This window comes from Ambystoma mexicanum, chromosome 3q (assembly GCF_040938575.1).
Source record: "Ambystoma mexicanum isolate Mex_15411 chromosome 3q, UKY_AmexF1_1, whole genome shotgun sequence".
In the NCBI taxonomy this organism is placed as follows: domain Eukaryota; kingdom Metazoa; phylum Chordata; class Amphibia; order Caudata; family Ambystomatidae; genus Ambystoma; species Ambystoma mexicanum.
Genome location: NC_090926.1, coordinates 1,043,880,007 through 1,043,898,242, shown reverse-complemented (window position 1 = coordinate 1,043,898,242; position 18,236 = coordinate 1,043,880,007). Strand labels below are relative to the sequence as shown.

The following is an 18,236-nucleotide window of genomic DNA, read 5'->3' as shown; positions in this document are numbered from 1 at the left end:
ACAATCCCGGCATTTTTTTAAACCGATTCCCGCGTCCATGAAGCAGACAAAGACGCCATCGTAGATTTGAATTATTTTTAGATAAAGATTGACTAAGGAACCGAGCTTTGCGTCACCGAGGCTTACGAAGCGCGGAAAAACGGAACTGAGCAACAGACGCTGCGCAAGACTATTTATACCTATGATGACGTCGGCACCAATACGAAGGCCTTCGAGGGACAGCAACTCGAGGGACGTCGGTGCGCAGCGCCCTCTACTGGGAAACATTTTTCGAGGCCAGCAAGCTGGAAGTGGATTTATCAAAGATAAAGAATACATGGGAGGACACAATCCATTTGAAAAGACTAGACTGCAGGGTCTGATAAAAAAGACAATGACTGTGGACCTCTTGTTTAAGCTGTGATAGCCAGGTGGTGCACCGGGAGGCTTGACATAGACCTGCTTTAGCCAGAGGGGACATGTAAGGTAGCAACTGGTCCACGGTGAACGGGTCTAGGGTGTGCCTCCCACGACACACAGTAAAACGCCCCCATCTTTTGGCATACATTGTGTGTGTGTGTGTGTGTATGTGTGTGTGTGTATGTGTGTGTGTGTGTGTGTGTGTGTGTGGAAGGAGTTCTTGCTGCTCGGATAATAATAATAATAATAATTATAATAATAATAAAAATAATAATGATGTCCCAGCATTCGTCAGGTAAGTTTAGATGGGTGTGTCTCTGCTGATCATGCAACCATGTGCTGAGGTAGAGGGCTGCGAGGTTGTGGTGGTGTGCCTGGCCATTTTGTTGCATCAGCTGTACTTGGTGCACCCAGAGATGAATGGGTGTGTCGCATGACATTATCAAAAGAATCTGGTAGCAGATCTGCCTTGCCCAAACTGGAGCAATCTGTATCATTCTGCACAGCTGTTCCTGCGCCCGTCTGATTAATCTGCGAAGCAAAGGGATTGGGGAAAGGCATACAAGAACCTTTTGTTCCAAGGCAGAGAAAAGGCATCTTCAAAGAATACCAGCCTCGGGTATCTTGTTGTAAAGAGAGGGGATCTGGCGTTGGCCCTTGTAGCGTAGAGGTCAATCAGTGGTGAGCCCCATTTACTGAAGACTCATTTGAGTTCTGTCCAGTCCAGCTCCTATTCATGGAATGTAGAGTGTGCTTTGCTTAGCTGATCAGCTAGGATTTTGTCTTCCCCTGGGAGGTGTTCCGCTGTGACGAGGACTCCTTCCCTCCCTCAGGGTCAATCGCTACAGCTCCTACGTTTCTGCAGACAGCTCAGCCAAACTTGTGCACCCGTGCTTGCTGGTATAGTGCATTGAAGTTGTGTTTGCTGTCTGCACTGTTATGATATGGCCCCTCAGGACCAGTTAAAAAGACTTCAACGCCCAACGGCTGGCCAATAACTACAGGTCATTGATATGCAGATCGCTTGTAGGTTGCCCAGTCGTGCTCTCCACCCTGTCAGGGAGGCGCCCATTCTGAGGATAAGGATCAGCGTTGGCATCCCCTTTTGAAGGTTGTGTTTGTTGGGCTACCACTGTAGCGCTCATTGGAAACTGTGAGTCAAGTGAATGATGTGTCTTCCCAGGAGCCTGTGGCTTGTGTCCACTCTTGGTCTAACTCCTCCTGGATAGGACGCATCCTTAGCCTGCAGTTTGAAACTAGAAATATACATGATGACATCATGCCTAGGGACTTGTATCATTGCACCGTGGTGGTAGTCGCTGACATGAACAAGCCTGCTGGTAGTACCAGTGATGCAATTCGTTCAGTGGATAGCTTATGAAAGGGATGTGTCCAGATCAGCTCTTAGGAACCTGGCCATTTGCAAAAGAGCACCTGTGGATTTTGATGTGTTGATAGGGAACCCTAGCGTGGTGATGGTGAGCACTGTTTGCCCGATATTCTTGATTATCTGGTTGTCTGATGCAGCTTTTATGAGCCAGTTGTCGAGGCCTGGAAACACCTCCACTCAAGTGCTAGACACTTTGTAAAAACACTAAGAGCTGATTTTAGGCCAAACAGAAGCATTCAGAATTGGTAGTGTTGGGTGCCTACCGTAAACTTCGGGTAGCGTAGTAGCTGATGGTTGCCAGGAAGATGCTGTTTTGCACACATAGAATGACCTGTTGGAGGGTGGTCATTTTGAACTTGAGGCACATCATGTGCTTGTTGAGGAAGCGCAGGTCCATGATCGGGAGACATTCAACGCTCTTTTTTTTTTATGTGGAGGTATCAGGAATAGAATCCCTCTGCAGGCGTGGAACTCTTTCAATAGCTAATTTCTTTAACAGGTTATGTACCTGCAACTTGAGCTAGTATAAGTGAGGCAGTCTTTTTTTTTCAGCAGTGGTTTTGGTGGGGATGTTAAGAACTCTAGTGTGTGGCCTCTAGCACCCATTTGTCGAAAAAGATTTCCCGCCAGTTATTGATGTGGTGGCTGAAGCCTCCTGTCACCGGGATGCAAAGCAGGAGGCATGTTTTTGGTGAGTTAGGCCTGCATGGATGCCTGGGGTTGTGACGGTCTGTGAGAAACCTGAAGGTATCTCCCTAACTAGTCCCAGGGGATCTGTCATCCAGGTGACCACGACACAGCTATCGCTATTGGAACCAGTTCCTGGGGGTGGACCATTGAGGGAGGATCACCTGGATGGGTGGGCCTCGGGGAGTAAAAGTGGGACACCGATGGATGAGATGCGGTATCACCCTTCTTTCAACACCTTTTCACCATCCTACCATGTAGGACATTCAAAAACAATGCCTCCCCCCCTTTTTTATGACACAAACACTTTCGCACAACACGAAAGACAATGGACTAGCACCAGAGCCGTTTACCTGACATGTCCTAATACAAGGGTTAGGCATGGTCAGGCAATTGATTAGAATCACACACACCTGACAGCCCTTTCACTTCCCCACACTTATAAAAGGTGGAGCATGAAAGCATGCTACGAGCGAGGCAGACAGCACGACGAGACAGCTATCCAGACCCGGCAGTTCAAAAGGAGGTGAAAGGCAGCAAATATCGAGAGGCTGACAAGGAGAGAAGTGACCGTGCCCTCTTCGACTCAGACCCGCGAAACCTCTACAGAGGGACTCGTAAGCCTGTGGACAATAGCCCAGGTTTGTTGCAAAAGATGTCAACGGTACACAGAGCATGCCTACGCTGATAAGCAGGACTAAGGGAGACGCATGCTACCGTGGTACCGGCCTTGACTCCAGCTACTCTGAAAAGCTAAGAAGTCCATCACAACCGGTGAGTCGAGGGGGGAGAACCAATAAGAACTGAACAGTTTTGAAAGAGAACCGCAAAGAAGCAATTTAAGGGAAGTTCAGAGAACTCTTAGAATAAAGGGAAGACCAGCTGCAGAGGGATCCTGCACCACGTGGGTACTAACTTGAGACACTCTGGTCAATCATGTGTTTTGTTGAAATTGCTGACACGAAAAGGTCTTGGGAAAGCCGCAAAGGAACGGTCAATGTGGTCATACGGGGTCGAGCCAAAGCCTCTGTACAGTCGAAAGTCTTTGATCGAATATACAGTGAAAGCTACGGGAGACGAATCCCATTTAAGAAGAAAGAAAACAGAACTGTATGTGTGACGAGAATTAACCCAGAGAAGGGAACTCAGCAGTTCATTGTTTTAAAATACATTAAGATTTGTTAATGGAAATGGTACAAAGGTACTGAATCAAAGAACAGTCGAGAGGGGTCCGAGCCCAATCGTGGGAGATCCAAAGGTGAAAAGCCATCACCCAAAAACTGTTGAATGTAAAAGGAGAATCAAAGCCATAGTGAACCCGGCAGAGGGAGGCTAAGAATAGAAGAGGGTCAGCGCCCGGAAGAGGGGGACCCAGGGGTGAGCAACTATAACCCTAAATACTGTGAAAAAGGAACATTTAGGTTAAATTTTTTCCAACGCTTGATGGCAAGAGATTTTTAAGGAAATAGAGATTTAGCCATCGAGTCTCCTGAGAACTGAACTCTCGTCTCGTGCTGCGAAAGCTTGAGAAGTGTGCTGTGCCAGAATATACACCTTATTCCGTGCTCAAAACGTAGGGAAGGGAGACCCTGACCACTGCATCCTGGCATATCATTTGTGAACAGTTCTTTCTTTCTTATGAATCCTGTCCCACAATCTTTTGTATGTAGTTGTAAGGCTTGGCAAAAGGTTTTTAGTATAGGCCCCTTTTGATTTGACAAGACGTCACAAGGACTGCCTTATTTTTCATTTGATAGTTCGAAGCTTGCTCCCATCGTAGATTTAGGTTTAGATTAGGCGTTTAGCTCACCCACTTTTACAGTTTAATAAACACCCTTGATCACTTGTGGCTGTCTTTACTGTTGCCATCATGAGTACCTTACACTGTCCCATACCCTATCTGCCCCCTTGCGCTTCTTATTACATGGAGAACTGCTGCATTTCGATGACAGCGAGTGCACTGATGCCGACCTGTGCAAGGTGTATCCTCTACAGGAGCAAAGCGATCTGCACTCCTGTATAGAACCAATCGCTCTTGCCGTGTCCATGTCTGTTTTGATTGCCTTGAGATGGTCCTCAATCTTCTTTCTAAACAGCTCCTGGCCATGGAACGGCATGCCCAGAACCTGTGCCTGGAACTCTGGGTTAAAGTTAGTTGCCTTCATCCAAGCCTGATGCTTGAGAACGGACCCAGACGCCATCTGCCTGAAACCTGCTTCCACTGCATCAATGCAGAATCTATTACGTGGTCTGATGTGGTTTATCCTTCTTTTACAATGGCCCAAGCCTCATACTGTAGGTCCGTGGACAGCTAATCCAGGAATTTGTTAATTAAATGCCAGAGCTCTCCATCAAAGAGAAATGTAATGGCATGAGCATTCGCTGCTCTAATTGACAATGAAGCTGAGGCTGATACCTGTCATTCAATTGCTTCCACTGGTGGTGGGGATGCTGGATTAGCTAGTTGTATCCCAGCTGCCACTGTTACAACCAAATCCGGCTTTGGGAGACCTCTGAGGCACACCAGTGAATATCCAGGGCTTTTTACTTATTTTCCAGCCGGACCGTAGTGGCTGATGTTGACAATGGATTTTTAAGTATAGCCTCACCAACTTTCTATAGGGTGTCTGGATGGGTTTAGCCAGGGTTGTTCTACTTTTATCCCTGTGCTCATTCAGAACTAATTTCTTCTCTTTGGTTGACCCTTGAAGGTCAAACATCGGTATGGCTTTGCTTATTATTGTGTGGAATGAGGCAATGTCATTAGGTGGATGAAGATCCACCAGGGGAGTCGCGTTTCTTTTGCTTCGTGATGATTTAATCATCCCATTCATCCACAACCTCCTGTGGAGAATCCTGCAGGATTTTCCCCCTACTAGTTCCTCGCCGTTGTCCCCACAGGGTGGGACCTCTGTGCGTTTTGATGTAATGCAGCTTGCCCTCGCTGATGCCAGGGGTGAAAGGCTCCTTTACCTCCTAAGTATTGACACTGCTGCAGGGTCAGATATAATGCATTGTGCTCTCGCTGAAGCTGAGGGCGATGGGCTCCTTTGTATTCGAACTGCTGGTGCTGTCGTAGGGTTCTGGCCGTCATCAGTGGCCTGTGGCCCCATGGTAGTCTCGGTTAAAAGAAGTCTCCGCCTCCTCTGGAACTCCTTCAAAATATTTTGAAGTGATTGCACAAGGGCAGGTTGAAATGGATCATTGATATCACCAGGCAGCTCAGAATGTGGTTCCCTGGGGGTACTATCCTGGTACTGGCTTACCTCATCCAGGATGTTCCTATACATTAGAAATATCCAGCTGTAGGAAAATGTCTGGTAGCTCTGTCATCCCCTTAATGGGGGAGATGTTGACTTTGCTGCGTGGTTAACGGGGCCTGTTGCTTGTCCATCAACAAGCCAAGTTGCTACTTTGACGAGTGGGACAGTGACTAGTGTTTTTTGCTGAGGACTTTCCCGCTGACGGTCTACTGGCCTCCATAGTTAGAACGGATGCCGACGATATTTGGCTGTGACATTTCTTCATAGAAGCCGTGTCGACTAAAGCTTTGTCGACGATGCAGGCGCAGGATATTTGCCAGCCATGGCGGCGTTGTGGACGACAAGCGCGTGGACAACTCTTACAGGGGCGAAGTACCTGTAATGGATGAGCTTGTCGATGATATCACCTTACTCACGGTCTTGCTAATCGACTGATGTGATTCCGTCAACGGGGTGTGGCCTCCAGTTGATTTTGGACGCTTCTTAGCACTAGATGAGCCCCTCTCATCCATATCCGCTTTGCTCCTGGGCTTAGGAGGCAGTGCCCCTTTCCACTGAGGAAGCTCTCCTTTTTATTGGAACAAGCTTCTCATGAGTCCTGCACAGAGAAGATGGGGATGTCCTAATAGATTCCTCATACGAAGAATGGCACTTGTTTTTGTCTAAGTAAAGAAGCCTCCTCTGCCTGTCCTGAAGGGTCTTTTGAATAAAAGTCTGACATATTTTGCATGTTTCCGTGTCATATGGGTGCAGGCAATAAATACATTCCTGAGGAGGGTCTCGGAGGAAAACATTTTTCTTACCAATACTTAGCAATCCTTAAACAGAGATTTCTTAATCTTTGAAGAGTCGTCCCTGCTTACCTCAGCCATTACCATGAAGAGCGGGGAAAATGTGATGATGCCTTGTTCCTGGAGTTCTGCCAGCAGCTGAAAACCAGAATAGCTGCTGGAGGAGGGTTGGATATCTCAGAAAATGTGAAAGTTGTTGAGGAAAATGTCCTAATCTGTAGTTTTTAAATAAAAAAACTCAGAGCTTTGGATAATTCCATAGTCACCTGTCGACTCATTAACAGTATTCGTGTGTGGGGAAAATAAATTGGCAATGCATTGGAAAAACCCGGCATGTCCCACCAATCACTCTGCACAGGAATTCACATCAGTGCAGCAGTTGTTTGATGAACCTCTGATGTGTTCTTCAGATCGCAGGTTGGCGATCTCTTAGTGGTAACACAAGCTCGGAATGTTGCATTTGTCCTCCTCTCCTCGCAGGGTGAGCCAGTACTGGCCCCTGAGTTTGCCTTCCTGCTGCTGCATGGCAGTACTTAATGAAGGCAATGCTTAATCACATGATGTAGGGCAGCTACTTGGGCTAAGAACCTGTCCCTCAAACTAACCCCACTGTACGAAGCTCAAAGCTTCCCGTCAAATCCGATTTATTATCTATTATACGTTCTTATGTGATCAAAAGAACATTGTTCCTCCTGTATATAAATAAATAAATACATCTTCAAGGAAGGGTGCCATGAGGTGCTTTGCAATTTTTTTGCTTGAATCTCTACCCTTACTATTATTAAAGCTTTTTATCAAATCAATCTGAGGCTGCCAACACGGGACTACGAGGATCCTTGAAGAGTTCTCGGTTGCTATGAACTTCATGAGCGTCTTGCATATTAGGGGAAGAGGAGTAAAGGCGTACAACATCTTGTTTGTCCAATCCAGCAATATGGTGTCTTCCAAAGTGTGACGTTGCTGTCCCTCCCTTGATGCAAATAGGGGGCAGAGGGAATTGTACTGGGTCGCAAACAGATCCTCCGCCAGGCGACCCCACTTCTGGAATAGCATCTTCGCAACAGATGCCTTTAGTTCCCATTCATGTGCCGTGGACTCTAGTCTGCTCAGGATGTCCACTAAGATGTTTTTCGTTAGGCTCTATATGGGGAGCTGTCAGAAAAAGATGGTTTTTCATGGCCCAATACCATGTTTGTTCCACTAGAAATCAAAGTGGGCAGGAGTGAGTCCCCCTCATTTGTTTATATAAAGCATAGCAGTCGTATTGTCCATACATTTATTTTAACACATTTCCCTGAACACAGGGTAGAAATTACTTCAGCTTCAGCTCCAACACGTTCATGTGTCCCTTTCTCTCCTGTTTTGTCCAAAGACCATGTGTTGTCAACACCTGACAATGAGCATCCCACCCGTATTCTGAAGAATCTGTCGTTGCTACAACGGATGAAAGCTGCCATTAGACCTAAGTGTCTTTGGTACCACCAGGCTGACAATGCTTAGTGAGCCATCAAAACCGAGATTACTTGCTGTATTGTCAAAACCCTGTCTATAGGAGGCAATGCTTTTCTTAGAGTAGTATCCATCGCTTTTCCTATGAACTGAAACCCTTGGGATGGGATGAGTTTTGATTTGGCCACATTTATCGAGAATACCATAATGAGCAGTGTGTCTTAAGTTAATTGCACCTTCTGTACCATTTCTTCCGTGGATTGGACCTTTATCAGCCAATCGTCCAGGTATGGGTAGAGATGTACCTGTTTTAACAGCAGGTGAGCTGCAACTGTGTCCAAAACCTTTGTGAACACTCTGGGAGCCGAATTTAGTCCATATGGAAGGCATGTGTTCTGATAATGTACTTTCCTATCCTAAACCTCATGTACTGACAGTGATTCTTCAATATGGGTATGTGAAAATAAGCATCTTTAACATCTAGAAATGCCATCCCGTTGTCATGCAGGAGTGGCGCTAGAATCTGAGGTAATGTTACTGTGTGAAAGGTCTCTACTAGGAGAAATTGGTACAGTTGTGAAAGATCTAAGATTAGCCTTATTCCAACATTCTTTTTTGGAATTGTAAAATACTGTGAGTAAAATCCCAGATCTAATTCTTCTTCTGGAACCAATTATATTGCCCCCAACAAGAGACTTTTTAATCTCTCTGAGAAGATTCGGAGATGATTTTTGGAGCTTTGGCAGTGGACATGATGGTGTAGCAGGAAAGGCCAGAGAATAATCCAGATGAATGCTGTTCAATACCCAATTCTCTTGCGTGTGTTTTCCCACTGATAAAGGAATTTCACAATCCTTCCTATTACCGGGGATGTATGTTCCTTGATGTAGATCAGAGCAGATGGTTTGTACATTCCCGGATGGAAGTCGAGCAGACTTCTTTGTATCCTGTGATGTTGATGTTGAAGGTGTACCACTTGCTTTTACTATTGGTCTGTATCTTCTTTTCTTCAAGTAATAAGGCTTGGTCGTAGATGAGGGTGTGTTACTACTACTTGTAGTATGTGTTTTAAACTACCTGATATTTTGATGGTAAGGTTTTCTCACCAAAATAGAACTGAAAGATTTTGCTGCCATCCCATTTACCTTGCATTTTTGCAAAACCTTGTCAGTTGACATATCAATGTTTCCCTGACAAAATGTAAATCTAAAACCTTCTCATGAATTTTCTGGAGTAAAGAAGGAAAGGACACATATGCATGTCTAGGCAGTTAGACTACCCCCATCATAGCCCTTGCTGTGGTATCAGTCAAGCAGTTCATGACTTGCAGCTGATGTATAGCTGCCTTTCTTTCTTCTGAGACCCAGAAGGTAAACTCGGCTGCCGCTTCTTGTGGGAGAAATTCTGCAAAGCAATCGAAATTTTCCCAATTTAGGATGTTAAAACCCAAAATTACTGTGGCTGCATTATCCTGCCTCGAATGTAGGGAAGAATTATCATAAGATTTTATTCCGTGTGTCTCCCATGCTTTGGCACTCTTATCTAACACAGCTGAAGGTACTGGTCCTTTGTCTTTTGATCCTAAGGCTGCCAACACCATTGAAGACTGAATCAGTATGTTCCATATTCGTATAAACGGTTTGTCATTGGAAACCTTATATTTGGCGTCCACTGCTTTAAAAAAAGGTGAGTATGAGTTGTCTTGCTCCATCACTGATGCTTCCATCAGTAGTAACGACTTTTCTTGCTGAGAAGGCAATTTCCCAAGCATACCAGAAGTTTCCAGTTCGTCCTTTGGCACAATCTCCAGAGCCTGCATAGCATTTACCAGAGTCTTATGGAATTATTTTGAAAGTGAAATAGAAGGATGTTATCCATCTGAATCGGTCTCTGTGTATCGACACTTCTGCTTCTTGTTAGGCTGAGCAACTGTACCCTTGTCAGTGTTCACCGGAGTTGGTATAGATAATGGTGGGGTTTCTGTAGAACCCACCTTTTGTTGGACCTCTGAAGATCCCATCTTGTCTTTAATCCGTTGTGCTGCAGCATGGTCTCAAGTACTGCAGCTGTGATGTCCTTTGCCATTTCATAGCATTCTCCTTGATCTTCCGCTGTTCTCATAGGCGATATAGAAAAATCTACTTTATACGGCTGGTGTACCAAACTCGAATTTGAGGGGTTATAAATGTTAAATATCACACGTCTCAGTACCTGAATATTTGTCAACACCAATTGTGGTGTAGATTGATTCGGTTCAGCCAACATTTCCTGAGTTTAAGGAGAAAACTGGGGAAAATCTCCAGGGTATTGCACCTTACTGGAGTGACAAATAGTTCCTCTGGTGGTACTGTCAAAAATGTTGATGGATCAAATTCCTCAGAATCAAAAATGAGATCTACGGGTTCAACTTGAACCCTCTCTGTACCAATGCATTTTCCTTGCATCTCTCTTTTGACAATTTCTTTTTCTTATGTCTTATTGGTGAGCCTCCTATGAGAGGTTTATTTAACTTCTCTTTGGTACCGAAAATTTTGAAGATTTGTCTGCAGTAGCCAATTTGGGTACAGATGCAGTTACAGGGGAGTCGGTCGGTACCGATTCGAAACTGGAGGTTCTTGCCTCTTTAAGGCTAATCTTCCCTGTTGGGATTTTATGCGAAGCCTATGAGCTATTCCCCGGTACAGTTAATGATTTTGTTAGGAATCAACAAATCCTCCAGTAACTTGTGGATAATTTCACTTCCTTTTCCATCTGGAGGTACTCACGTTTCCCACCCTGGGGTACTCGCATATGTAAATGCCCGGGGTGCGCTCCAAAACGGTCCTGTAAAGACCCTGGAACTGTGTTTGCAGTCTTCACCTGGGTACCAAATTACTGGTGCCAAAACACGTACCAAACTTTCAGATACAGTCTCCCTTTTGCCAATGTCGACATCGTTCTTGGCCTTACAAAGTCCTTGGTTGCCTTTGATACAGGTCCGAGCTCTGACATGTAAAGAAGACGACTTTGCAGATACCTCAGTTGAATTCCACAGCAAAATACACATGAACTAACTGGGTAATAGATCCCCAGGCATTCGACACATCCATAATGAGGATTGGCTGCCCAGAACTGCTTCCTACAGTGGATAGTCACCCCGCTTCTGAATTTGTGCTCATGGTACTCAGCTCTCCGCACTTCTACGATTATTCAGACTTTGTTGGGCTGATAGTAGGGCGCAGGGACCAACCCCCGTGCCCTACCTCTGAGCAGATAAAAAGGGACAGAACCTGGAGGTTGGTTTCCCATGCCACGGAACAACTTTCCCTAATTAAAGTGACAGGGAGACAGCACAAGCGTTGGCTGGGAAAGCTGGTAGATGAATAGTATTACAGAGTCCTATTCATACAATAGACACCAAAGATAGCAAGTAATGTAGAGTTCTGGCACAACAGATCCAGAAGATGGCAATATCCGCTCCAGAGTAAGGATGGAAGGGGCAGGAGAGAGCTAACAGCAGCAATCCGGGAAAAGAACTAGGCAGGCAGTAACCAGCAAGAAAAGGAGGAAACCAGAAGCAAAGGAAACAAGGCTGAGCTGGAAAAAGGATAGGGATCAGCTGAGCTGAGAAAGCACAGAACAAGTGAAAGGTAACAGGTATTTGGGTACAAAACCACGCAGAGCGCATTGAGACGCTTCCGTGTGGTGTTCAGGCAGGCTTTAAATAGCCAGCTGTTCCTGCATTTCGTTCATAGCAGCAGACGTCGTCCCCATAGTAACGAGAGACACAGAATGTGGAAAGCAAGCATTGGGGAGTATAAAGTAGGACGATTGACGAATTATGTGTCTATTTGTACGGCTGAGTTGGTGGCAATTGCATTGGCGATTGATAGGGTATATGAGTTGGGGTATGAGAAAGTGGTGGTGTTCTCGGATTCATTGAGTGGGTTGCAGGCGATTATGGCAGGGGATGGTGGTAGAAAGGATGTGATTTTGGACATCAGGATGAAGATTGATTGGTGCGTGCGTGGGGGAATGGATTTGGAGTTGGCGTGGGTTCCCAGTCACAGTGGCATTTTTGGGTAATGAGTTGGTGGATCTAGCGGCGGGTGAGGGTATGAGGAGGGGAGCGGTTGATGTGAGGTTGCCTTTGAGTGTGGATGAGGTGAAGGCTGTGATGGTGAGATGGGTCCTGGATGAGTGGCAGGAAAGGTGGGTGAGTGGGGTGAAGGGCAGGTGGATGTTCGGTGTTCGTGGGAAAGTGTCGGTGAAGGTGGATGCAGGGAGCCTAGAATGGATGAGGGGGTGATGCTGAATCGGTTGAGGATAGGGCATGTGGGGCTGAATGACTGTCTATTTCGAATAGGGAAGCGTGAATCAAGGGACTGTGCAGTGTGTGGGGTACCTGAAATGGTGGGACATTTTTTGCTTAGGTGTGAGAGACATGTTGCAGAGAGAGAATTGATGAGGGTTCGGTTGACTGCGCTGGGTGTGGCCGAGCTGACTGGGAGGGCTTTGCTGGGAGGTGATGGGGAGAGAGGCAGGAGGAGGAGCAGTGTGATGCTGGACTTTGTGAGGCAGACGGGGAGGTGGGAGGAGTTGTGACTTTAAATGGAGTTAAGTAATGATTAGTGGGTACGGTGCACATCATCCTATGGGATGGGGAAGCGCCTGCATGAGTCCGCCCACGCCTCCGATAATTAAGAAGAAGAAGAATGTGGGAAGCCAACAAGGGGAACCCAGAACGAGGTTCGGCACATGCGCGCAAACAGAAAACATGGCAGCGCTCATCACGGATGCACGTGAAGGAGCTTACCCTTGACCATGGCTTGATGCTGCCAGTCTGCCCAGACTGCCTGCCAGCCCCTTAACCTCCAGAAAGGATAGCGCTTCTAAGTAGGACGCTGCTGGCTGCGGTGGTGACAGGGCAGGGACATGACTTGGATGCACTGCTTGAAACACGTGGTATACAGCATGCATCAGAGGGAGGCACCACACTGAAGGCAAATAATAAAATCATGGGTTGTCACAGAGCGCTGCAATTGCGACCAGCCCAGTATGTCAAAAAACAAGAACTGGGTATGGCAGTTGATGACGTGACCGTGAAAAGTGGGACTGACGTGCGGAGGGACGCAGGTGCGTAAATGAGTCCCATAACTTTGATTAAGTTCTTAAACGGGCAGCTATCTTATGTAACCAGCTCTTTATGACCCGTCTGTATATGCAGGCCTCCCAACCAGTTGGGAAGGAGGGAGAGCAGCAGGACACAGAGAAAACAATTATATATTTTATATATTTAACTCTTATGCACCAAAAGTGTAAAAGCTTTTCTGTGGTTCCAACCTGTTATTTGAAAGGAGGAAAACACAGAGGTCAGTGGGCCTCATTACACGATGTGCGGTAAACCATTACCGGGTCCGCCTTGGTGGGTGGCGGAATTAGCGCCATATTCCAAAGTGAGTGGGGGCGCTAATTCCGCCAACCACCATTGCCCCTTCACCATTGCCAGTCAGCCCCATAGGGCTCCATGTTAATGGTGAAGGGGCTAATTACGGTACCGCAAATTGCGGTACCGTAATTAGCACCAAGGTCCCTTTGCGGGTCCCGTCCTTAATGCCTGGAAAAAACAGGCGTTAAGGGAGGACCCGCAAAGGGACCTCGTAGTAAGGCGGTAAGGGTTTACCGGTAGCGGTAAACCCTTACCGCACAACGTGTAATGAGGCCCATAATATCTATTAGACTTCTAAGGCTAAGTCTTTGAAATAAAATAAAAAAAATACCCAGTGTTTATGAAGTGTTCTGAGGTTGTAATTGTTGATAAAGAAGACATTTATCATTTATGTACCAGATGCATGTTTGTTGAACTAAACATTCTTAGTACATTAGCATATTTATGGGGACCCTTCCTGCACCATTAGAGAGTGTTGGATACAGTGATTAAGCGTTTCTCCAACCTCTACAGTGCTGTGATTCCAGGGTTACAAAATAATTTTCATAGCGCTACAGCTCGTTGAAGCACTACTGTACCTGCTCATTAATATATTCCAGATTCACCAGCCTCACATTCCAGAAGTCGATCTCTGCAATTGGCAAGGGGTTTAAACCATCGAGAAGTGGCTGTGCTGAATCTTTGCTCAAAACATCCCTTAGCTGATGCGCCCAATCTATAATGACGGTCTCAATAGCATGTAATAAAGTTGTATCTACAAAAGCAGAGGGTCTGGAAGACAAAATGATAGGATAATAAATATTTGCAGCGTATACCATATATGTATATGTAAGACAAACATCTGTGTTTTATACACTTTCATTTAAACAATGAACACTAGTTTTGAAACTATGGATGCTCTATAACCTGATCGAAAGAGCATTAACATGGGATGCCAACCTTACTGCCTTGGCTCACATGTCTCATGCTCGGGAGGATCTCTCAGGGGCAACGCGTGCATCTTGGATACAAGATGACGTGAAACAACACAGGTTTGATCCCCGCATCCACGCTTAGAAACCCCCGGGTATTAAGCGCGATATAAATAACCAATTACAATTGTCTATCACATCTATTCAAAGCAACAGCATATGCTTTTTTTTGTCATTACACTACTAGATTGTCTGTAATAATCAGTTGTTGCTAACGACAGATTCTCTTATGTATAGGGTTAAATTAGCACTGACATCTATGCAAATCTAGCCCAATTAGGGCCAACGTTGAAAAGGCTACATTTGTTGTCCCCTAAGATAAAGCAATAAAATAAGGACACTACTTTATTGTAAAATACTTACCGTTTCCAGGTATGTACTGAGCCATCCAGCACTTCAAGGGGGGCTGGATGGAATGTTGCTTTCCAAAGAACAATGGACACAATCTCCCATTGCCCAAGGAATGGACTGGAAAGAACTTTAGAAAAATAAGTTAGGACTAACAATTGTTAGAGGAGGAGAGAACGAGGCACGAGAGGCTCTCCCTATGGGCAGTGGACTTGAGCGCTGGGCATCATACACCAGCAGCAGCCCGGGTAATCCATGAGCCCCAGGCTCAGGGGTCAAGTCCTAAAAATTAAAGTGGGGGGACTCATCAACAATCACAATGGGATGTGATGTGACCAGAAATTAGCATATCAAGGTGAAATATGCACATTTCATTAAATTGGCTTTAGACAAGACCGAGACCTGAGCTGACGTGAGGTCTACTCTAGCTCAGGTCTTGGTCCAGGTCTCGCCGTACCTCAAGCTCCATTTTATACCAATCTGTGCCTATGGTGGGCACGAACGAAAGTCCTTCAGACAGGACCGAGACCTGAGCTGGTGTGAGGTCTACTCCAGCTCAGGTCTCGCTCCTGTCTAAAGGACTTTCGTTCGTGCCCAGCATACGCACAGATTGGAATAACATGAAGCTTGAGGTACAGCGGTTTTTACGTACAGTTAGTCTCTGCACGTTTTTTCAGGATAGGGTGGAAGGGGAAACTGTACCTGATACTGGACTTCATCCTAAATCCTCCTTTGACCCCTCAGATAACCAAATTACCAGTGACTTACTAACTTTTGAGAAGTGTATTTTGAGTGATATCTAGAAACTTAGCAGTAAGAAACTGAGAATGCATCAGAATCTCGCTAAGGAAGAGAGGGAGAGATGCCTTAAAACGACTACCAGAAAATCGGGATCTGGTGATTAAACCAGCCAATAAAGGGGGAGGAATTGTCATCATGCCTAACAATCAATACATTAGCATGGTCATGCTTCTACTGGATGACAGAGAAAGTTACAGGCCCCTCAAGAAGACCTTACTAAGGAGATACAATTGGAAATCTCAGAAATGGTGGCCTTCGCTTTGGAACGGGGTTGGATCACAGACAAAGAGGCAACTTTTCTTAGCACATCACAAGCTAGAACCCTGTGTCTGTACGCCCTACCTAAAATACATAAGGATGCCCTGAGTCCACCAGGCAGTTCTATATTTTCAGGCTGTGACTCCATATTGGAACCTCTGTGCACGTTTGTGGATTATTTTCTGAAACCCATGAGCACAGTGACTGAATCTTACCTAAGGGACACCACACACAGTATACAAGTTTTGAAAATGTTGCCTTTGACCCTACCATCCAATACCTAGTCACCATGGACATAAAGTCCTTATATACTAGTATTCCCCAGCTAGCCACCATTGACTGTGTTTACGAACACCTTACAGAGACCAATTTACAATCACAGGTCCCCCCTCCATTCATCATTGAGTTAATGACTCTGGCCCTTTGCAAACATTTCTTTACATTTGATAACCAGTACTATAGGCAAACTAAAGGCACTGCTATGGGTGCTACCTTCGCCCCCAGCTTAGCCATTCTATTTATGGCTACTTTTGAAAAGAAGTACATTTCAAGTGAACTCAATTCCTGGTTGCAAAACATCAAACAGTGGTAACGTTACATTGATGACGTCATTCTCATCTGGGAGGGTAGTGAAGATTCCCACAAAGCTTTTTTCACCGGGTTAAATACTTGTAATAGAGACATACAATTTACTATGGACTATGATAACTCCACTATACACTTCTTGGATCTTAAGATCAGTCACCATGAGTGGAAACTTACATGCAATCTTTTTTGGAACCAACTGACCGGAACACACTTTTAAACTTCACGAGTAATCATCCCAATCATATAAAGGAGAATTTACTGTATGGGCAATTTTTAAGAATACGAAGGAATTGCACATCCTTGATGATTTTTACTACAATGCCACAACCCTCGGTGTGAGATGCCACCGAGGTTATCTGAATAAATTAATATCACAGTATAAAACACGGGTCAGATTTACAAACTGTGACATTTTACTTACCCCGAAAGAGCATCAGCAACAGAACAAGAAAGACAGACTCACGTGTGTTATCATACTTTTCGAAATTAAAAAAATAATTCGCAAATATTGGCCTTTGGCCAGGTTGAACATACCGAATGAACCGGAGCCTCGGTTTGCTCTCAATAGATCACAAAATCTTAGGGCGCAAATGGTTCACTCCTTATTTGAAGAAAACGAGGCTCTCCGGGTAGATCTGTGGAACCTCTGCACCACAACGGGACAATACCCATGTGTTTTGTGCTGTGTGTGTCAATTCACGAAAAAAATCAAGTAAATTTCAATTGGACATGCAACCTGGACATTAAAACATCTAAACAATTGCAAATCAAACCAGGTTGTTTATTGCGTGGAGTGCCCATGCAGGCTCCAGCATGTGGGCCAGACTATGTGCAATGTTGGCCTTAGAACATCAGAACACCGGTCGAGGATCAGATACAAGAATCTGACATCCCATCTTGTGGATAATTACCTAGAGAACCGCCATACACCCAATGACTTGATATGGTAGGTGCTTGAAAGAGTTAGATGGTTCCCAATATACAAGGCCGCCTATTGGACCTTGAGTGTAGATGGATGGATACATTCTACCATGGACTTAATGAGCAGTTCCTCCCCGAACTTAAGCTTCATTGACCTGCACACACCAATTTTCAAGATTCAAGCCTCTAGACATATGGATATTCATCTTCTCTACCACTATGTCATAGCAAGTAACATTACTTGCAGGCATTACATGCTGGTGACACTAAGATGAGTGTCACATAACCGTATGGGGACTGTCAGCGAGACATGTTCCATTCCAACACAAACCCTGTGTTCCATCCAGCAGGACATCCATTCAGGGGCCGTGTGTGCCAACCCTTTGTCTCTCCCTGGGCAGTTTGGTTCCACATCCAACTATACGGGTTACTGTAAATATTGTCTCCAATTTTCTTTGAGCGCACTCCCCATTCCCAATTTCAGGGCTGCGTCTGCCAACATAATTGTTTACTAATAGTGTATCCCATGCAAACAATTGACGTTTTTTGGCTTTTGAAGCAACATTTTGCCTTGTGCCTACACATCCCGCTTTACTTTGAACCGAGTCTGCAGCTTAACTCTCTTGTTTTTTGACACAGGCTGCCATAATATACAATATGCTTTGGCGTTGCCAAGTAACACCATTCTTTCAAACTGCAGGGTTCTGCTCAGCCAGCGTGTGACTACGCACAGCCTACTTCCGATGCATGCAACGGATTGGCTGGCTATAACACACCTCTTTACCACTCGGGAGAGCCCCGCCGTGATTGGTGGTTCCACTGATACACCCTACCCTTTGACTGCCGCAGAATTCAGCCGTCTCCCAGTAATGGGGAAAAATGGCTGGGGTATCCTTGACAACACGAATGCTCTAGCAGCAGCCGCGCCTGCTCCTTCACGGC

At 45.5% G+C, this 18,236-nt stretch overlaps 1 protein-coding gene across 1 annotated transcript in view; it reads right to left on the bottom strand.

The window, feature by feature from the left end:
• DNAH17 (dynein axonemal heavy chain 17) overlaps positions 1 to 18,236 on the bottom strand; it is an 8,024,690-nt gene that overhangs the window by 7,584,865 nt on the left and 421,589 nt on the right. The window contains exon 3 of the mRNA XM_069655242.1: positions 13,986 to 14,178. Within this exon, the coding sequence (XP_069511343.1) occupies positions 13,986 to 14,178 (193 nt within the window). The remainder of the gene's footprint in view (positions 1 to 13,985; positions 14,179 to 18,236) is intronic.